The sequence below is a fragment of the Heteronotia binoei genome, chromosome 1 (genome assembly GCF_032191835.1).
Source record: "Heteronotia binoei isolate CCM8104 ecotype False Entrance Well chromosome 1, APGP_CSIRO_Hbin_v1, whole genome shotgun sequence".
Classification (NCBI taxonomy): domain Eukaryota; kingdom Metazoa; phylum Chordata; class Lepidosauria; order Squamata; family Gekkonidae; genus Heteronotia; species Heteronotia binoei.
Window position 1 is genome coordinate 33,479,862 of NC_083223.1, and position 22,468 is coordinate 33,502,329.

The window sequence follows — 22,468 nt, forward strand, 5'->3', positions numbered from 1 at the left end:
CCTGACATCTCCAGCTAAAATAATCCTGCAGTAAGTAATGTGAAGATCTGAGACCCTGGAAAGCCACTGCCATACAATACTGACCTTGAGGGACTGATGGTCTAATTCAATACTTAAAAGGGAGCATATTAGAGCTTCCTACCTGGTCAGCATCTCCCCCCATAATCTAAGAACAGCCTTTACTTCAGTTCACTTTCCAACTATGCCATTGGCTTTGTTAGCTTGGCATTACTCCCAGATATCAGTAGATGCATGCCACTGCATTTGCGGAGCTCCAGTTCCAGAAGACCTGTTGCATTATATTTTATCTTGTCATTTTTATATAGAGCCCAGAACCAAACTCTTAACAGCATTTTTAGTAGACTTAAAGTTTTTCTCTGACTAAGATAAGCTACTTTTTCTTCTTTCAGATGCCAATCTGTTTCCTTCAGAATTTCACTCTTTGCTCTAAGAAAATAAGGGCTGGAGCTGTATCTAAATATGGTAATGTTTTTACTTGACTAGTACCTTTTGATTAGACGACTTCAATGCTGATGTTTGTAATCATGTCACAAGTTAGACCATTATATGAACCAGATTGTAACAGCCTTGGGCCACAGACAATAAACCATCTACTACTACTACTGTATAAGGCAGCTTTATGTGTATGTGTTCAAGAGTGTTCATTCTGGCCTCAGCCATTGGTCAGAGAAGAAGCAGAAACAAAGAGGCTGTTTCCCCCTGCTCTGTCAGAAATAACCTGCTGCGGTTGGGTCTTTCACATCATAATTCTTGCTTTGATTATTAAAAACTCTCCTCCTCTCTCCTTCCCTTTTTAAACCCACTGTTAGGGAGGGAGGGAGAGAGAGAGAGAGAGGGAGAGAGGGGGGGAGGAAGAGGGGGAGAAAGAAAGAAAGAAAGAAAGAAAGAAAGAAAGAAAGAAAGAAAGAAAGAAAGAAAGAAAGAAAGAAAGAAAGAAAGAAAGAAAGAAAGAAAGAAAGAAAGAAAGAAAAGAAAGAAAGAAAGAAAGAAAGAAAGAAGGAAGGTGAGATCAATGCATTAAGAGGTAGACTGGAAATAAGTGATGAAGAGCAGGTGCAGCTTCTCTGTTTCCTTCTTAAGCTGGAGGCAATTTGAGGGCTACTTCTATGATGAATGACTATAGATTTATGGCAGTTTAACAGTCTTGAGTACTCCCAAAGTATACAGGCAACTGGAGAAGTGCTGAGATTTAAACCATCCCTCACTCTCTCCCTGGAACCACAATTCTCAGGCTTTCCTAAGGAAAGGGCTCTGTTATGATGTCAGTATTCCATTGGAGGTATAGACGTAGTCTCTGAGCTGCACTTGAATAGTTAACTGGAACCTGGATTACTAACTCACAAGACATTTACAATGAGGAGTGGCAACTTCCAGGTGGGGCCTAGAGTCTACCATTATTACAACTGATTTCCAAACAACAGGTAACCATTGATGGGGGTTAATTGCCCCCTTTTAATGCCTTGGGCTGTAATGACACGGCTGCATTCCCCTCCAGGGAAGGTAAAGCACAGTAAAAGGCTTCCTGGACCACAGGTGCCTCTCTCCCTATTTTTAAAGTGGATGCTGCAGGTGCATATGTGCTGAGTTCTAAAATGGGGTGAAGTGACAGGGCTGGAGGGGAATCCATGCAGATGGGGAGGGTTGCAAAGGATGCAGGGAAACTTTGCTTTAGAAAAAACAGGGAGCTGTTCCCCCATAGTGGCGCTGCTGCGAATTTATGCTGCCTTTACACTGCACAAAAATGTTGGCAGCAAAGAAGCTTAAATTCTCACTACCTGAGGCTGAAAAAAAAGGCAAGCAGCTTTTTTTAAAGGGTGGTAAACTGGTGCTCACAAAGGCTGCCTGTCATCAGGTGCACCCTTGTCCATTCCTTCTTCTAGTTCAGGGGTGGCCAATGGTAGCTCTCCAGATGTTTTTTGCCTACAATTCCCATCAGCCCCAGCCACTGGCCATGCTGGCTGGGGCTGATGGGAGTTGTAGGCAAAAAAAAATCTGGAGAGTTACCGTTGGCCACCCCTGTTCTAGTTCTTTTACACTGGGAGGAGACAGGCCTCCTTGTCTAGTCCACCCTTGGACTAGACAAACCAAATGTGCAGACTGCTTAGAATGTTCAAGTGACAGGTTGAAATAACCTGAAAAACCACATACATCTTGACTGCAGAGATCATAAACAATGAAAGAGCATATTAATCCCCAAAGCAATAGCCAGGGGGACACGACCTTACTCAGGTGTTTGCCTGCAAATGCTACAAGACTGGCAGATCTACAGCTGCCTTTAGGCCAATATAGATGGCACTGGAAGATATTATGGCAAATTACCTGCAATGTTTATCTGATGCATCAGCATCCTTTGCTTTTCCAAAACAAATTCAAGAGTAAATCTTACAAAACTAAACCCACTTACTTGATGTTTAACTCTTGTCTCTTCAGTGCATCCAGCTCCAACTTTCTGAGCTTCTTCAAAAAGGTCATTGTCAAAAATATCACAACCTTTTTGCTGTGTTTCATTTAGAATTTGGTCATTAGTTCTTGGCTTGCAAAGCCTGTAAAATAACAAACAAAAAAACCCCACTCTAAATTCGCTTGTGAAATTCACTGTTTGAACAGACTAGTCAGCTACATTAAATCTGAACCAGCCGTTCTTGTTATGAATGGCTGCCAAACATGCCAGAAAACCATTTGTGCCTTGTTCTTAACTCTGCTTACTAAGCTATCACAAATCAAATAAACCATGAAAAATGATTTCAGTCCCTAAATAACACTAACAGCCCAAGCCTAAGCATGGGCACTGGAAAGCAACTTCAATCAATTTCAAGAGAATTTGCTTCCAAACCATAAAGACAGCAGTCAAATAACCTATATAAAGTTATACACACACTCACAAAGCAGTCAAAATACTTCGCATGCCCACACTTTTGTGATCTTCCTGGGGCAATAGTATAGATAGCTTTACTCATCGGAATGTAACAATCTGCTATATTTCAACCAACTTACTGAGAGAAGGATCTAGGGGTTGGAGTTTTCCTCTGTACTACCCTTTTTACTACACAAATGGCTTCTGAAAGGAATGCAAAATGCACAGAGAGATTGGTCTCTCTCTTTCTCTCTCACACACACACACTCACAGCTCTTCCTGCATGCCCCCCCACCCCAGCAACTTTAGCCTCGTTGAGATTTAAAGGCACATACACAACTTCCAAAACTGAAGCAGTTGCAAACTTCTGAGCCTGCCTGAGATCTAAAAGCACATTGTGGCTGCTGGGGCAGGGCTTTCCCCTGCCAGCCAGCTGGCTGGCAGCAGGAAGGAGCCTGCAAAACCAGGGGATCCCCCGCCTGGACCTGGGGACAGGCAAGCCTAGACGAACCACAGAGTGGCTTGCTCTTACTGGAAAGCTTGTGGAATGTATAATAGGGGCTGGGAGGAATTGCCTAGAGGAGGGACGGATAAACAATCAGACAGCACTCCAAGACAGGTCCCAGATCACCCCTTTCACAGCACCTTTAGCAAGACCATTTCCCCATTAACCAACTCATCTGGCTGTCAATATACTGGGGGAAACAAGCAGGCCTGCTGTCCTCCTTAGGCTGCTTTGAGATGCATTTGATCTTTTACAAATATTCTTTTCCCCATATATTTCTGAATATGCAGAAATCCCAACCTGAGCTGCAGGCAGTCCTTTATACTGCCTTTATAACAGGTACTCACTATGAAGCTTCTTATTAAGATGAAATGTAACTTGTAAGGAATCATGGAGGTAGGAACAAGTAGAGATCAAGTGATTTGGGAAATATCCCCTTCCTGGATTATGTATGTTCTTGTCAGTAGATGGCCTGGTTAAGCTTTTACGGAGATGATGGGAAACATACATAGCCTTCTCCTACAGTCTATCAGTAAGTGGAAATCATGGCCAAAGGATGAAACTTATTATACATGCATCCTTTGATTCCAACTTTCCACACCCCCTGCCCCTGTTTTCTTCAAGTTGCTCAGGGCAGCTGTCTCCTTCACAGTTTGGACAAAAAACTCCGGTGTCATTGGGCTTGGAGGAAGATCATCTCAATACTTTCAAAACAGCTGTTTACACTGGTAAGAGCTGCCACTTCTTGGTTTAAATTACATAAATGGAGGTAGAGCAGAAGATGCATACGACAAGGGATTTATTTCCTGTCCCCAATTTCTGCCATTCATGCTATTAAAGCGGCAGCCCTATTTGCAAATTAAACAACTGTTTTGAAGGCATGGATTCAGAAACAGGGGCTTTAACGAAGCCTAATTAATACTTATCAAGGATTTAACAGCCCCCTCCTCCCCCTAAAGGAAATTAATGGGGTTGGGAAGAAAAATCATTGTTGGGGACGTGCACATGATCTCCACCTCCATTCTGACCATCACCTTCCTAATCAGGTGTTTGAACACATGCAACAAGCTATTTGCTTCACTGCAGTTTAACCCCCCCCAAAAAACACCTCAAGATGAGAGGGGCAAAAAAAGGTATTTTCACTCTCCTGCAATCTCATGCAGAGATATATTAAAGGACCCTATTAAGTTCTTTACTCAGCATCATTAGGATTAATATGCGCTACTGACTGTAATAATATTAAAGAACTTAATGCCATGACAATCTGCCCAGTTTGAGGTGATCTTGGTTTATGCATAAAGACATGCATGCAACACAAGCAGGGCTTTTTTCCCCGCAGGAACGCAGTTCCAGCTGGCTGGGCAACAGGGGATGTGACCTAATATGCAGATGAGTTCCTGCTGAGCTTTTTCTACAAAAAGCCCTGTATGGAACAACGGTGGTGTCAGGGGGTGTGGCCAAATATGCAAATGAGTTCCTGCTTGGCTTTTTTTACCAAGAAAGCCCTGAATATAAGACACTATTACAGATTTCTCACTAGCGTTGCTTCACCCCCAGGCTTCTGTTTTCCCCCAGCACAAGCAACTGATTTCCCACCAGTTGCTTTGTGGGTGCATTTGATGCACAGCTCCCTCCAGTTCTCCTTGTAATGTTGTGGCACTGTTTTTTAAGAATTAAAAAACCATGAGGGGGAACTGGAGGGAGCTGCATGTCAAAATGTGCCTGTGGAGCGACTGGTGAGAAATCAGTTACTTGTGTTATGGAAAACAGAAGCCTGGGGGCAGAGCAACACTAGTGAGAAATTGGTGCATATTAACTTTTTGAAGCAGAAAAAAATAAGTGCTCTGTGAAATATTTACTTAAACAAGCTCTGACTTTCCAGTCCACAGCTTTCTCACTGGAAGCTCCTGCTGTGTCCCAGAATAGGGTCAGAGAAGATTCCACAATGAAGTGGCTTTAGAACACCACTTCTCTTAACAGGGAGGTAGCACTGTGACCCTTCACGGGTCAGACTGCTACCTTTCAGCCCTGAGAATAGCCTACAGGGGCTATAATGGAGCCAAGTGGCATCCTGGGGTGACCCACTTGTATGTAAGTATGTATGTACATATGTATCTCTCTCTCTCATCTATCATACACACACACACTTAAATCCCAGAACTGACATCAAGTTTCTCTAGGAAATGCCAGAAATCACAGAGTTTTCAGTGACTTCTAGAGAGGACTGCCATCACTCCAGGGTTCCCCGTGGAAGTGACTTCATACCATACATCTAAGAGCCATTTTTTATTTTATTTTTCTCCAGCTATCACTCAGAGTGGTGGAAGGAAACAAGAGTGGGGGGTGGGGGGGTCCTGTCCTCAACTAGGGGATTAGCAACCTTTATTTCCATGGCAGAGCAGAGATTTGGCCTTGGGTCTCCCACATTTATTTATTAAATTTGTATCCCACTCCCCCTGAGTAGGTGACAACAGCTTATATACAATTTACACATACAATTTAAACCTATTAAAATAGAATACAATTAATCAGTTTATAAGTACAATAAGATCAATAGAACAACTTTTATAAAATTCAAGATGGCATAAAAACTCAAACAAGGGGCAATAAGCAAACATCTGAGAAGGGAAGTGTGAGGAAAAGCCCCCTTTCCAAACATCGTAGTCACCAGTATGGTTTCCAGGGCGCCTGGAGAAGTGAGCTCGCACACGTCTGGCCAGAGAGTGTGGGCAAAACTATCCAGAGATGTAAGGGGACTAATGTGTATAAGTAGCTACAAGTTATACAGGCACTCTAAACCGGTACAGAGTGCTTGCTAACACAAACGAACGTTTCCCCGTCACCGCACGGGCCAGCCATGGAGCGGAAGAGTCTGCGCTGCCACGGAGCTATCCAGGCGACTGGTTATGAAGCGCTGAACATGGAATCCACCGTGTAACGCTAACACCACTCATAGCCATCTTCCCGCCAGGCTGGACTTCATTCCCTCATAATGGAAGGCTCACGTACACACCCTATGTCACCTTTAGCCTGCAAGCAACCTGTCTGCCCCATGAATGGATTAACAGCTCAACTGTTGCTCCTTTTGTCGGGCAAAACCCTGGACAAAGGCTCCTACCCAGAAGATGATGGGGAAAAAAGGAAGAACATCTCCTGCCGGAATCAGGTCTTTTGTCTAAACTGGGGATACCTAGGTCAATATTTGATTCCCTATTATCACCTTCCCAGATAAGCCCATTTAATCTTAAGTATTTAGCCATTTCCATTCTTCTTCCCAACTGACACCTTGGAGCCGCCCCAGGGCCTGTTGCAATCTGGAATTTCTCTCAGGTAGACAGGACCTAGGCGAAGTTCATTGGTCAAGAGCAGGTACCCAATTAGGTGCCACCAAGGAACTCGCCATTGGCTCTACAAGTGTCCAGCCTTCATGGTCATTGCAGAGCCTCCCCTTTCTCCTCCCTGATACCCCTGAGGGCTCAAGAGAGTCCTTATAACCTGTGGACTAGCTACCCATAGGTGTGCATCTATCAGTATCCCACCTTCCGCTGCATAGATCCATCCCTGATTCCTGATCAGTTTCGGGTTCCTCACCCATTTCCTCACGTGTCGCCCATTGGAGCCTTCCTTGAAGACTACGATAGGTAATATCACCCTGTGTGTCTACCCTTATATCTTCCCCTATCCATCTATCTATATTTCCTAGGACTGTATGTATGTGTGATTGTATGTGTATTTTTATCTTGTATGGAAGACTACATTTTTCTCAATAAATTACAATTGGTTTTGCTAAATTAGAGTCCCATTATTTAAGCATCACTTTTCTGGACGTGTATTCTTGTATACATTGGTAAAAGATTCCTAGCGAGCCAGGTGCCCACCTAACTAATTCCCCAACCTCGTTTGGAGGGCATTTAGGCTTACAGAAGAAGGGGGGAAACAAGGAGGAGGAGGAAGGTGAAGGCCAGAAACTAGCTACAGATCCTACTAGAACACTCCAGGCATTTGTCAAAACAGAGCACAACTTACAGGAATCTTCTAGTCTGTTTCAGCTGAAACTTCACAGTTTTCTGATTTAACTCAACTGTTCTGCACAGTTCTCTGATTTACTTCAGGTGCTAGTCACACCATATTCATCAAGGTCATTCAGCCATACTTGTTAATTAGGCTCACTTAGTTTAGCTGTGGATCTGTCAAGGGGAGAAATTCACTCTCACCGGGAAAACTTCATGGATACTTCCTAGGGATTGGTTGAGGGAGTCCAGAGGTTATGGCCTGCTATAAAAGTAGTTAGTGAAACATGCTAGCTCCTTGCTTTGAACCCTTCTCTGTGTTGCCAAATGTCAAGAATGCTACTTTCATTTCTCACTTAGCCAGCTCCTATCTGTGTAGCAACTGAAGCATTCCTTCTGCCTGATCTCAGAGACAGCCAACGCCGTCTCTGTCTGATATGTGTGCACCTGCAGTGGGACTGGGAAAGAACTAGGGGGGAGGGGTCGCTTGCTTCGTGCTTTGGGTCTGAATATATAACGGTCCTAAACATGAGGTATAAGTAGAGGACATTTGCCAGTCAAAGCCAGTTTTCACAAGAACCGTCTTGAGCCTGATCTGTAAGTAAGTCAATAAAAGACTATTCTCTGAATCGCCTGCTGGGGACTTGACACCAAGAAGATATCTGTATTATGCTCAGGGAGTTTCAAGTACACAGTGTTAGAACTCTAATAAGAGATAACTAGTTAGCTTTGTTTTATCTGTGCCATTTTACTGCTACTGAACTATATATGATTTTAAAATCTTTTTCTCTAAATTTCTTCAATAAAGCCTTATTTTGCTTTATCGTGTGCGTGTTACTCAGGAAGCTGCTGAGACCACTTGCAGTACAGCTTGGTTACACTACCACACCAAGGCAGCACTGGCCTTGACAGCACAATACCACACTGGCTCCCACACCACACCAGATGTAGCTCCACCCAGGATCTCTTATGGCCTGTGTAGCTGAGTTGTGGATTTCCAGCCTATTCACTCAAAAGAAGAGGCCAGTATAACAACACTTACTTAAAGTGTTACCTTAGCTTCCCTAAAGAAAGAAAGCTAAAATAATTTCATAATATAACATAAAACTTTCAATAAGTAAAAATGCAAGCAGATTTTTATATTTGCATGTAAGCATTTGTACAAGCACATAAACACTAATAAAACACTTCCCAACAATTGAAAAAGGATTGAATATAGGAAATTAACATCCTCCTTTTACCCCTCAAATGGATCATTATTTTTTTTGGGGGGGGGGGGGGAATTGCAGAACAAATATCTTCAACAGAGAGTGGTTTTGTGCTTTAACAGTAAGTATACCTCAGAACTCTTTAATAAAAGAGAAGGCTTAATGATCAGGTACCATAGAAGGCAAAACACTTGGTTTTGCCTGCAGCTGTGTCCTTTAAGAATGGAGAAACCCTGAAACAGGAAATGTACTAGCCTGGGAAAAACAATGTTGAAACTGTGCATAGAACAAAGAGGGGGGTTTTTTTGATAATGCATCTAGCAATTAATGATGAAGAACTTGCTTTAGCAAGGACTGTTTGTGCCCAACAGTACCACCAGCTTTAGGCCACAACTGTAATGATGCTGTCATTCTAATGCTAATGTTTCTAGAAGGCATTTTGCCCTAGAGTTGCCAAACTCCAGGTGGCGACTGCAGTTCCCCTGGAATTACAACTGATCTTCAGACTATGGAGATCAGTTCCTCTGGAGGAAATTATGAAAAGAACAAAGAGATCCCCAAATACTTAGAGAACAAATACTATCGTAATCATAAGGAAAAAAATAATCACAAATACAAAAACATATAGCAAATTGCACAATAGAAAATCAGTCGAGGTATCCAATAGATAATCAATCCAAACGGAATTCAATAAATTACAATCAAGGTGAAGAAAATCTTCTGAAAACAGAACCCACATTAAGTTGACTTCAAGCAATGGGCAAGGATTTCCCAGAAACTGTAGTAATACAACAGGTCTTCATCAGCAAAATGTAGTACACAGCTGATTCCCAAAAACATCTACGTCAATAATTCCAACTCCAATATGAGAATCTCTTGAAAATCTCTATGGTGGTTTGATAGCAACCGTTTTGGATAAATTCTTTTATTAAGAGATGAAAATAACATCCAATTATGGAATCAGGTAAGTGGTCCTGTATAAAACATGTAATCACATACATAGCAATATTCAGCAAAATATACAAAAACCCTGGGCTTTTTTGAGCAGGAACACACAAAAAGGCAGTTCCAGTTGGCTTGGCCAGGGCTCCATCTCAAGAAAGGTCTCTGGCAGAGTGAAGGCCCTTACTACATGCCCTTACTAGGGCAGTCATGCACTCCCAGACTGAGCGCTCTGTCCTCTCTGGTGCTTACAGCCTCCAATGGGCTTGTGAAGAGAGCGAGAGACACAAAGCTGCCCACAAGCTCCCTCTCCCAGGAGAAGCTAGGTCTGCTGCTGTTCACTCTGCCACACATGGCTCTCTCTCTCTCTGGCCATGGGGGTGGGGGGGCAAAACAAGGTCTCTCATTGAGCTGTGTGAGAACACATGTCCATGAAATGCAGCTGATGGCACTGTACTGTTTTGCATCAATATGAGGAAAGTAACCTACTGAACGGGTAGTGTCACTTCTGGTGATATCAGAGGGTGTGGCTGTCAAGCATGGGAGTTTCAAATAACCAAGCAGTTGATGAATACCAAGTCTCAATTTATTGATAATCCATTGTTGCTTCACGGTAGAACACCTTGAAAGTGATAGAGTTGACTATAGTGTAGGGTTTTAAGGATTTCATCAAAGAGCATAAGGAAGACAGCTTGGAGACATAACAAGGATGTGTGAACTATGGTAACTATGCAACTTACTATCTCTGCGGTTAAAACTTCCCTGGTTAAAACTTCCCTCGGTCCCATGCATTCTTTGTTACTGTTGATAAGTAATGAATGGGAATTGTTCAAGGGAGGCGCCTCCTTCTCTATCATTAAAGTTACTGCATTCCTACATTTGCTACTCAAAGGCGGGAAACGGGAAAGGGAGGTGAGAAAGTAAAGGGAGTTTTTAGCTTTGATATACAGATATGGGAAAGGAAAGAGCGAGTAAAGGAAAAGCAATAAGAATTCAGTAATGCATAAAAATAACATGCTTGACAGTGGCCTAATATGCAAATGAGTTCCTGCTGGGCTTTTTCTACAAAAAAGACCCTGCAAAAACCCAATAAAAAGCAAGTTACAAACCAGAGAAACAACTTCTATTCTGTTCACAAACCTGAGAAACAGACTTGTGTGACTTGTTATATATTTTTGAATTTGTGATGTATTTTCTCTTATGGTTACAATAGTATCTGTTCTCTAAGTATTTGGGAGTTTATTTGTTCTTTTCATTGGTTCACTTACTTCCTTGCCCTGTTGATATTATATTGTTCCTCTGGAGGAAATGGCAGCTTCAGAGGGCAGACTCTGTGGCATAACTTTTTGTCAAGCTTCTCCCCTCCCCCATCTCCAGGGATTTCCCAAGCCAGAGCTAGCACCCCGCCCCACTTAAGCCAACTGGGTGGGCAGAACCTCTGGGTATTTCTCTAGATTTGCCCACAAGTCTCCAAATATAGACCAAATCACAAACAACTTTTGCTCCGCCCAAAGGACCTCAGAGGGTCTTTTTCACATCCCTTTCCTTTTCTTCCTTCAATCACCACTGACCAAGCAACTCCTGTCCAGGACACAACTTTGCCCCCCCCCCCATCAGCTAAACAGAGACCCAGTTCTGCAATCATTACTATCCATTCAGCCAGCCCATCTCAGCAATTCATCTGCCATCTAGCCAGGACCCAGTAAAGGTTCCTAAGCACTGCATTGAATGCCTGGTCTTTTCTCAAGACACAGCTACAGCAAAAGGAAGTGAGGGCTGGGGGAGGAGGGGTGCCATATCAGGGCTGGGAGTACAAGGAGATTTGGGGTGTGGAGCCTGGGGAGGGGTGGGAGGCGGAGAGAAAGAGAGACAGACAGATGACCCAGGTAGGGCTGACCACTTGACCTAACAAAAATAAACTTCTGATCAGCTGACTAGCCAACTGTTAAAGTATTAAGTTTACAAGAACAAATTCATCATTTACAATTTGATATACTAAGCAGAAAAACAAAAATAGTTAGCTGTCACTGGGAAATGATCATCTTTTTACAATCAGTGATGCAGTTTCTATAATTGGGAACAATTCATGGAACTTTTCTTCTCTGGAAGAACCCTAGAACACGAGAATCAATCAGCCTGAGGCTATAAAGCATATTTTAAGAACAACTACATTAAATGCAAAAATAGAGTAGAGTAGCAGGAACTATATTTAAGCACAGTTTCTAATGGCTGTTGTGCCAATACCTTCAGTTTTGGAGATGCTGGCATTTATTGCAGGAGGCGACTGTGAGAAGCTCTGCTCAACAGCAAACTCTGCCCTGACTACTGTCAGGCTAGAGGCAAGCAACCCTCACCCCTGCCCTTCCGAGCAGGGAACACCATAATGCATTTTTTAAAAAAAATCTTCTTGAAATATTTGACCGGTTAACTGACTGGCATTCAAATGCAAATTCCTTAAGTTGAATGGAAAGAAACCACAGCTGTGCCATGCTCTCAAACCACCAGATCTGCCACTCTGACTTGGTGCATTGCTCCCCAGTGCTTTCACAGAGTGTGTGCTGTATATCATCATAAAAGTATTATATTATATTATATACTGATTGCAATTAGAAGTTGCTGGAGACTTCCCCTTGAAATAAGCATCGAGATTTTATCCAAGGCCAACTGCAATAGCGAGTAAATGTACAGCAACAAAAATGTTACTTTTGCAATCAGATGTATTTTATTTACAACATTTTAAGATACATTTTGCATATTCCATAGAATAAATACAACAAAACCCATGCAAGCAGAAAAAGCAATTAAAGAAAAAGATTTACCACTTACCATTCTTGTTTCACGCTTCCAATCTTGTTCACTTCTTGCATCCTGCTCTGCTTAATAAGGAGAAGAGGAGAAGGATGATTATAACACCAAATAGCATTTTCAGTAACAGGAAGTCAAGGCTTCCATTCAGGTATTTGCTCTCAAGGCCAAACAGGACAAGACCCTGGGCAGGGTTGCCAGCCTCCAGGTGGAGCCTGGAGCTCTCCTGCTTTTATAATTGATCTCCAGCTGGCAGAGATCAGCGCCTTTGGAGAAAATGGCAGCTTTAAAGGGTGGACTCCATGGCATTGTACAATGCTGAGGCCCCTCCCTTCCCCAAACCCCACTCTGTCCTGGCTCCACCCCTAAAGTCTCCAGGTATTTTCCAAAGCAGACTTGGCAACCCTATCTGGGAATTCCATGGCTGAAGCTTGTCTATATTTTAAAGAAGGAGGAGGAGGAGGAGGAGATTAGATTTATACCCCACTCTTCACTACCTGAAGAAGTCTCAAAGCAGCTTACAATCTCCTTTCCCTTCCCCTCCCCCTCCCCACAACAGACATCATGTAAGGTAGGTGGAGCTGAGAGAGCTCTAACAGAAACTGCTCTTGAGAGGAACAGCTCTTTGAGAACTTGACTGACTCAAGGTCACATCAGCAGGTGCATGTGGAGGGAGGGGAATCAAACCCGGTTCTCCCAGATAAGAGTCTGTGCACTTAACCACTACACCAAACCTGATTCTCAGGCACAAGTGGGCACAATTTAGACTAGGGCTGCAGTGTGAAGGCAGATGCATGAAGCTTTCCTTGAGAATGGTGTGTTGGGGCCAATCACAAAATACTGAGAGGGTTATTTATTTATTTTTATTTGTATCCCATCCTCCCCACAAGCAGGCTCAGGGCAGGCCACAGACTACATTTTTACAAAACCATTAAAACAGTTATATTAATATAAATAATTAAAACAATTAAAAAGTGCAGAAGATAATAAAAATTATGATCCAAATCACTGAAAGCATCTAGGCAACAATCAAAACAATAAGATCTAAATTTATGTGGGCAGAGTGCAGCTAGCAACATCAGCAAAGAAGGCCAAATAATTGGGTGTCTGCTGCCTCAACTGAAGGCCTGGAAGAACAGCAATAGGTCCCACAGGGCTCTGATCTCAGGTGAGAGCCTGTTCCACCAGGGCAGAAAAAGCCAAACAGCCTTCTGCAATGGGGACTGAATGTGCACTTCCTGCAAATGCCAAAATGATACCTCTTCTGTTCTCCTGAAACACCATCTTCAGAAGAACAGAAGAGGTTTAGAAGAACAGAAGAGGTTCTGGAGAAAAAACAGGACTGGCTGTTTGCCATGCTGGCCGGGCTGCCAGGCCACCCACAATGGCAGGCAACCCCGCACCAGTAGCCTAGTTGCTCACGGCCACTCAGAGCAGTGTCAGGAGAATTTTTGTTTAATGGTGATGTTGGCTACGCCACTATGTCACTTCTGGGGAGTGGCATAGAGTAGTTCTAAGAATCACTGGAAGTAACTTTCCGAATACTTGGTCAAAACAAAGCTATTTTTTTCCAGTGGGAATCCATCAGCACAATATCTTTGTGCAGAGCTGAACTGGCAGGTTATATTGGACACACAACAACCCGAGAAATATAAATAAAGCTGGCATTTATTGAGCACTTTAAAGATATCAAAGTGATTCACATTTTTTCAGTATTAACCATCTTCCCTATTGCAGATGGTGGGCAAGATAACAGAGACAATAACTTAGCTATGGACTTGGTAGGCTTGCTTCAGGCAAAATCCAAAAAGCCAAGAACAAAATCTATGTAATATCTTTTATTAGGACCAACCCAATGATACAGAACAAATCTGTCACTGCGCTGGTCCTAATAAAGGGTACATGGATAGCGTTTGTTGCTTTTTGGCTTTTATTTTTGGACCAAAATGGCTATTAACCACATGCTTGACGGAAGACATAACTGGGATCTGAACATGACTCACATTCATTGGCACTAGAAGTCAAAACATAGACATGAACAGTCTTCATTCTACATACACCAAAACTGCAGGACTTGCTGTCCACCAAACAAGAGTGGACACATGCACTGATGACGTGCCAATGGGCAGCTACTGTACAGATGAACAATCAGGTCTGCTTTGCTTACGGTTGATACACATTAAAGCATTAGTTGTTTCACTCTTAGAGGAATTAAAGTCCTTAAAAAATACAGGCTTTTAAAATCAGCAAAACAAAAACATTCTTGATTTAAATGTGTGACTAATATACATGCAGTCAGAGCCACAGTCACCCTTCCAGATTAGATACTTGGATGCTCAGGTGCTTTAACAGCATTCCAGGAATAGGTCACCAGAACTGTGACTCAAGGCTATTTTCCTTCCTATGGCCCCACCAGGCTTTAGGCCAAAAGAAATATGCAAATGGGCTCTGCAGCAATGGCATACTTTAGAGGTGACAGACAGAAAATACCCAGTAAGGTTTAACAGAAGCTCCCAAATCAAATAAAACTCACCACAACCACCTAAAATAAGCTAGCTACCTCCTCTAAGAAGCTTGGCTATTAAAAACAAACAAACAAACAAGCAATCCACCATCACCAAACTGAGTTTAAATGGTTTGAAAAAAGGCAGACTGAATTACAGATACCTAACCAAGCTATCTATGAGACTCTGCTATCTTCTATGATTCTTAAAATTCTCAGCACAAAACAAACTGATGCTTTGTTTACCGGCTTAACTGAATTTTTCCTGTGGCTGGATTTTTCAATGTCAGTTCACCTTTCTAGCTCATCTTTTGCATTTGCTGTGGAGTATCAATTTGAACTAGATTGTATTTTTTGAAGATATAATTACCTTTGCACAGTCATTAACAGAAGCAGGTACCTGTTTGTTCTAGTTTTTAGAAGCAATCATGATTTTAGCTCTGAGAAAAAGAGAGGTGGGAGGAATGTACCAAGTAATTTAAGAAAATTAAGAAGCAAATGGTCAAACTCCTTCTCTTAAGTAATTAAAATAAACCAGTTTAGGACTACTGGCAAGTCATAACATTTTCAGTTGTAGATGTTAGCCAGGCCAATGCAAGCTGCATAATTTTCACTGTGTGTCCTGTTTCCTTGGGTTACTAATGCTTGAAAAATGCCGACTCCGGAAATCCTTGGACTGAATATATTAACTGGGAGGCCTTTGGCAAACGATACTCTCTCTGAGCCTCCACCAACCAATTTATCTCAACATCCAACTAGCAGTAAGCTTGTCAAATTCTATTGAGGCCACAAAGAGCTGGTGTAGCGTCGTAGTTTGACTGTCGGTAAGAGAGGATAAGTAGAGGCAGGTTCAAATCCTCTGTTCTGCAGAGGAATCTTGCAAAGTGACCCTTAGTCACTTCCTCTTTTCCAGGTTAACTAGCGACCACTGATGGTCTGTAGTAGAACAGCTAGATTTGACTCCAGTAGCATCTTTTTCAGGTCATGAGCTTTCAGAGTCAAAGCTCTGACAAAGATGAAGAGAATTTCGATTCTTGAACCCTTACACCTTGAAAATCTCTTAGTGGAACATAGGTGATGTCTGATCTACTGGACAATGGTTCGAAATGGCTGTTTCCAGCTTGAAAAATGTAGTACTGGACTTGAGTCTAGCTGTTCTACATCACAGAGTTTTTGTTGTGGTCATAAAATAGAGGAGGAAGAGTGATATTGTAAGACACTTTAGGTCTCTACTGGGGAGAAAGTGGGATATAAATAACTAAATAAACAAACAAATGTATGTAAGAACTCATACAAATGCAGTGAGTGCTCCCACTTTCTGGCCAGCAGCTGCTACTGTTCAATAAACACATCAAGATCTGTTTGGTGTCTGTAACTGGCAGAAGGCTATGGATGATGGAGATAGTATATATTAGGTTGGAAAATTGTGAGGGTATTCAGAAACCTTAGTGCACAGTGGCCAAACTGTGGCTTGGGAGTCACATGTGGCTCTTTCACATTTATTGTGTGGCTCTCAAAGCCCCCAATACCCTGTCAAATGCCTTGGAGAAGGCATTTGTCTCTACATCACTTTACCAAGCCAAGCCAATTAGTGGCTTGGAGAATGCATTTAAAGTTGCTTTCTTTCCACCTCTCTCCCCTCCTCCCTCCCCATCTATTTTCCTTCCTTCCTCAAACATCTGACATTCATGCCTTGTGGCTCTCAAACATCTGATGTTTATTCTGTGTGGCTCTTACATTAAGTAAGTTTGCCACCCCTGCCTTAGTGGCACATAGGCGATGTCTGATCTACTGGACAAGGGTTGGAAATGCTTGTTTCCAGCTTTTTTTGTTTCCATCATGGTGACTTGAGCAAGAATGCAAGCCATAGTACAACTCAAATGCTAAGCAACTCCTGCATCTTGTCATTTTTGCTACTACCTTGACAAGGATGAATCATCGGTAAATGGTGGGGGGGGGGGCAACAGTTGACAGAGAAAAAAAGGGCGAAGTGCTCTGTCACCCATCTCTTACAACTTATTGCCTGCCAACCAGTCCATCAAAGCCATCTACAGTCACAGATGACCCTCTTAGCAAATCCCTTTAAAATGCGGAAGAGCACCTGTAAGTCAGCAGAGGAATCAACTTGCTTCAGGGGGCTCTTGTCCAGTGGCCCTTCCCTGACTGAGAAATGGTTCTAGACATAAACTCCCACACATGGCAGAAGCAGCATTGGAAAAAATGTAAAAACAAGTAAACACTCCAATTAAAAAGAGTCACAAAACAGCAAAGGACCGATGTGGAGACTTGGCTTTCCCCCCTGCTCCTTGCCAGTATGAAATGTTTTTGAAGTGATATTTTAATGTATATAGTATTTGAATGATCAGGGCACTTTGAATGCATAATATCTGTAATTCTTATGACAATAATATAAGACAGCAGTACTATCAATCATCTTATTCAAATACCAGGGGGGGGGGGGGCTGAGACAGCGGTATATGCTCCAATCCATTCTAACCCTGATTGCAAATCTGGCAGCACAATCCCAGATGAATTTACTTGGGAATGAACCATGCTGAATTCCATGAGTTTACTTCCAAATGAACGTTCTGTAGGACGGAGTTGCAATCTCAGATCAGCAGAGAGAATGTGTATCTTACAGAATGAAATGACCAACTACAAGATTCACAGGTCAGGCTCAGCCTTGCACATTGATAGTGGAACGCACTTATCCTCACACTAAATTTGTCCAGCACATATTTACTTCGGTATTTCTAGCCTGTTTTGCTCCCCCCAAGCCTAGCCCAAACTCATCAGAGCTCTGAAGCTAAGCAGGGTCAACCATGGATGGGAGACCACCAAAGAAAACAAAGGTTGCTATGCAGAGGAAAGGAATGACAAACCACCTCTGCTCATCTCTTGCCTGGGAACTTCAAGGGGTTGCCATAAATCAGCTGTGACTTGCCAGCTCTTAATCATTACTATTATCTCCCTGATGGGGACCCAAAGCAGTTTACAACACTAATCTATCTTCTGCCCCTGTATCCTCCTAGCAACCCTTTGAGGCAGGTCAGGCTGAGTGGGGGTGTCTAGGCCAAGGTCACCCAGTAAGCTTCCATGGCAAAATGGCTGATCTGGCTTGCATCTTACAGATAGTGGTCCAACTGCTAGACCACATTGGATCTCAGAGCTTCTAAAGACTTTGAAAAATGGTGCAGCTATAAGGATTTGCAATGATCAGTGAGCAGCACATCACAAGCAACAGTCAATATAATATGTAATAAACTTTGTTTATTGAGTCCCTGTGACTCTTCGGCAGCTACCTTCAATGCTGCTCTCACAAGGAGCAGTGTTTGTACATGAGAGAGAGAGAGAGAGAGAGAACTTTTCCCAGCTATATAATATAGTGCATTAAAATGCTTGGAAATAGTCAACATCTTTACCACAGAAAGGCAATAATGCGCACCACTGAGGAAGAATGAACATTTTTGCACAAAGAATCTTCTTCAAAACTGAGAGAGTGTGTGAACCAGAGAGAAAGAAGGCCCTTAATGCGTCTACTGTGTTCAAAATCTAAGCAAGACCCTCCAAGACCTCTAGTGCAGCCTGGCCTTCATCAGCGCTGTAACAACTGTAACAACAGCAATGCCTCCCGGGCATAAAGCTGAGGAACAAGACAGAAAAAACACATCATGCCTAAACTAAACACACGGTGTTACCATCACTCCTATTTTTTATGTACTTATCTTTTCACCGAAATAACGACTACGAAAGTATAGGGGGCGCAATTTTATATTCTTGCCTGAGGCGCAAAACGAGCCAGTGAGGGCTCTGGCTTCCAGATAAAAAACCTGCAGGCGTTCAACTGAGCGACGGACAAGATTTGCGTCCCCATCTGTTCTAACCTCGAGCCTAATTTTGGTAGCGCAACTCCTAGGCGCGTTTGCTAGAGAGTAGCCGGCCGGCGCAGTCCCCAAACAGACATGTTTCGGATCAGGACGCAGTCTCCAACCCGCCCGCAGGGAGAAGCGGTTCTGATCGAAGGCAGCGCCCGTTATAAACTTCGACCAACTTCAGCCCCCAGAAGGCACACCCACAGCCTCCCCCGGCAGGCGTCGACAGGAGCCCGGTTGCCGACCTTCCCCGGTGGCCCTCCCTCGCGGTCCTCGCGGAGAAGTGCCAAGTCATGCCCCTCACCGGGCGCCCAAGGGCTCCGGCGCCACGCCACCGACTGACCCCAACGGCTGCGCCGCACCCCGCTTCGGTCCGTTCTCGTCCCCCTTTCCCCAGTTCTGCCCACCTGCCCCCCGCTGCAGACTGCGGAGAAGCCAGATCCCGGGAGAGGGCGGCGGCGGCACTGAGCCGCGGCGCTGCAATGTGCTCCGGCCAAGCTGCTGCGTTCCAAGCGCCGGCGACCCAGCGCGCACACGCCTCCAGCCCCGGCGGCAGCCACAAGCGACGCCCCTTCCGCCCACAAGCTGGTGGGGGAGGAGCAGGGGCAGGCAGGAGGCCGTCGGCGAGCTCGGCTGTAAATAGCTCGCGGAGGGGTCGCCCAGCAAGAGGCAGGACGGCCGGCAGCCGCATTTCCTCCCTCCCTCCCAGGATCATCCCAGACGGTTGGCTGGTGCAGCCTCCAGGGACCCCCTTCAAGATTTATCACATTTCTTCCAGCCTAAGCTGGGCCGGGAGTGTTGTTAGTCTTTGAGGGTGCGCCTCCGTCCTCTGCAGACTCGTTTTCATTGGGCTGGATCTGTAGTCTTTGACACAGGAGCAAGTCCCGTCCACCCGACACTTTTGAGTCGAGGACCAATTTCGCACTAGACCTTTAACCCTGGTTTATCCCTGTCCCCAGGCTGACATTCTACCCTAAAATCATAGAGTCACAGAGTTGGTTTCTCTGAGTCTAGTGTAGAATGTCAGTTTGGGGACAGAGTTAAACCAGGATTAAAGATCTAGTGAGAAATTGGTCGAGATCTTGTTGTAAAGCAGAATAACAGCCGATCCCACCTTTAGCATTATTCTCAATTCAACACGCCTAGAAATCCCTCCCTCCCCCCCCCCCCCCGGATTCCTAAATAAGTCTGTTGGTTTATTGAATGAAACCATTTCCATACCTTTCTTTCTTGCAGGATGGTGATGATCCTCAGCCTTTCGAGACCTGGTTGGAATGGGATCTAATGAGCTTCAAGCACCTGAGCCATGATGTGCCAGCACTGAGTCATGTTTCAGAAAGAAAGGCAGCTGAGGTTATGAACTCACCTGCCACCCGCAGCAGACCAAAAGAAACGGGGATTGGTCACATAGCCCCAGGAGGTGCAGGGAGGGCTGCGCCATGGAAAAATCCTCTCCACCACTGAATGGCTGACCTTGACTGCATTCCTGAGACAACCCCCCCCCCCCCAATAAAAGGAGACTTACTTCTGAGTGGACCTGCTTAGGATTGCTGTGTTCTTGTCTCTCCATCCTGCTGTTCCTCTCAGCATGAGAACAAAGACAGGCAAGAAAACTGGTCACCTTCTAAGGGGGTGGAAAGTGCTACCAAGTAACAGCCAACTTATGGTGACCCTGTAGCAGGGGTGGCCAAACTGTGGTTCGGGAGCCACGTGTGGTTCTTTCACACATATTGTGTGGCTCTTGAAGCCCCCAGTGGCCAGCTTGGAGAAGGCATTTCTCTCTTTAAATCACTTGCCCAAGCCAAGCTTTATTTCCACCTGTCCCTCCCTCATCTATCTGCTTGCCTGCCTCCCTCCTGGCTTTCAAACATCTGACGTTCATGTCTTGCAGCTCTCAGGCATCTGATGTTTATTCCATGTGGCTCTTACGTTAAGTGAGTTTGGCCATCCCTGTCCTGTAGGTTGAACAAAGGAGGGTTTCCATTGCCTGCCTTTGCACACCAACCCTGGCTTTCCTTGGTGGTTTTCCATACAGGAGCGAACCAGGGACAGCTCTGCTTAGATGGCAGCAGCTTTGTAGGGATTCTTGACCTGCAGGAGGGACTTTGCAACTTACCTGGAAGTCCTGACAGTGGACTGATGATGGGAAATACACATTGAATTCAGAGGCTTGGAGTGGCAATAATTGGAGTCGAGGCTTAAGCTTATCAAAAGAAGTAAAGTTTACTAGAAAACATCAGGCTAGGGTACTTGGGATAAGAAAGAAAAACAATTTAACATACCAGCTAGTCTAACTATGTCTGTCCTCTACATGGCTACATTATAACAAAACCTTTGTCTAACAGTTCTTTCCAAAGAGCATTTCACCAGGAAGAAGAGCAATTCAGCTTGCATACAAGATCAAAGCATTTCACACCTAACATCCTTTCTGACCAATGTTGTGTTTACATCTTTCACGGGTAAAGAAGACTCAGCTCACAATTGAGTTTAAGTTACAATACATCATTTCCTCTTTCAGTTAAACAAACAGTTAATTCTATAATGGCTGGAATGTGCGTAGCTTGTATTCCAACAACTGAAGACTATTGCTTTAGGACACAAATGGATCGATCATAACTGAATCCTGCAAAAAGAGGCAGGCTTAATTCTGCATCTGATTCTGCAGCAGATTCGTACAAATTAGAATTGACAATTTAGAATTTATAAATTATCTAATTCTAATGTGTGTCGAATAAGGCCTGTTGTGGAGAAAAAATACAATGGGTTCTAGAAGGAAGCTCTGGGTGAGTGCCTCCCCACCCTTGTTGTCTTCCCACCCACCCAAGTGAAGGCATTCACTCCCCCCACTTCAAGGGGAGCTGATCCCTGCCATCTGGAGAGCAGTTGTAATTCTGAGTGATCTCCAGCTCTCACCTGGAGATTGGCAAGAGTGATCCCCCAGGAGGAAATGGCATTGTACCTGTCTGAGGTCCCACCCCTCCTCAAATCCCACCCTCTCTAGGCTCCACCCCTTAAATCTCCAGGAATTTCCTAATGGAGTTGGCAACCCTATCTCCTTCCCTATATCTGCTCCTCTGACTTAAAGTTTTCATTGCCTTCCCCCTCCCTGCAGCCTCTACATAGGCAAGGGACAGTCTTTCTCCACTGTGGGGTGGACATCAAAGCAGTTTACGTCATTCTCCTCTCCCCCCCTTTGATCTGTGAAGCAGGTTAGGCTGGAAGTCTGGTCTAATGCCACCTAGTCAGCTTCCACAGCAAGAACCTGGGTCTGGCAAGCCCCACTCTGAAGCCCTAACTCCTATGCCCTCCTCAAACTCCACCACAGAATCTCCAGGAATTTCCCACCAACTTGGAACTGGCAGGCATAGTCATGATGGGCCCCAATGAGTTCTCCCTTAGAAGCCTTTAGCAATACCTTTCAACCAAAGCTCTCTCTCAATAATGGTGTTGGTTTTAAACAGAGGACTTCAATCTCTCTCTGTGTCTTGTTTTCTCTCCGTATCTCTCTCTGTATCTGGTCTGTTGCCACAGGATCCATTTCCCCCTTTCCAGAGGAGGATATGGAGGAGTCCTCAGCCAGTTAAGGGAAGCCTTTCTCTGACTGTGTCCCTCCTCCTCCCTCAGCCAATTGTGGGAAGGGTTTCTTTCTTTCCTCTGCGAATCAGTGCAACAGGTGGCTCCACTTGCACCTGCTAGCATGGCCTTGGGTCAGCCATAGCTCTGGCAGAGGTTGTCCTTGAAAGGGCAG

The 22,468-nt window shown here is 44.2% G+C and overlaps 1 protein-coding gene across 2 annotated transcripts in view; it reads right to left on the reverse strand.

Annotated features, from left to right (window-relative positions):
* Positions 1–19,317, reverse strand: part of UBXN2A (UBX domain protein 2A) — a 28,892-nt gene extending 9,575 nt beyond the window's left edge. The window contains exons 1-3 of one of the 2 annotated variants that reach the window (XM_060258078.1): positions 19,128–19,317; positions 12,367–12,413; positions 2,426–2,564 (exon numbers count right to left, since the gene is read on the reverse strand). In XM_060258078.1, coding sequence (XP_060114061.1) covers positions 2,426–2,564; positions 12,367–12,407 — 180 coding nt within the window. In that variant the 5' untranslated portion in view covers positions 12,408–12,413; positions 19,128–19,317. Of the gene's footprint in view, positions 1–2,425; positions 2,565–12,366; positions 12,417–19,127 lie in introns of both variants that reach the window. The other variant, XM_060258069.1, reaches the window with a different exon arrangement.
* Between the last annotated feature and the right edge of the window lie 3,151 nt (positions 19,318–22,468).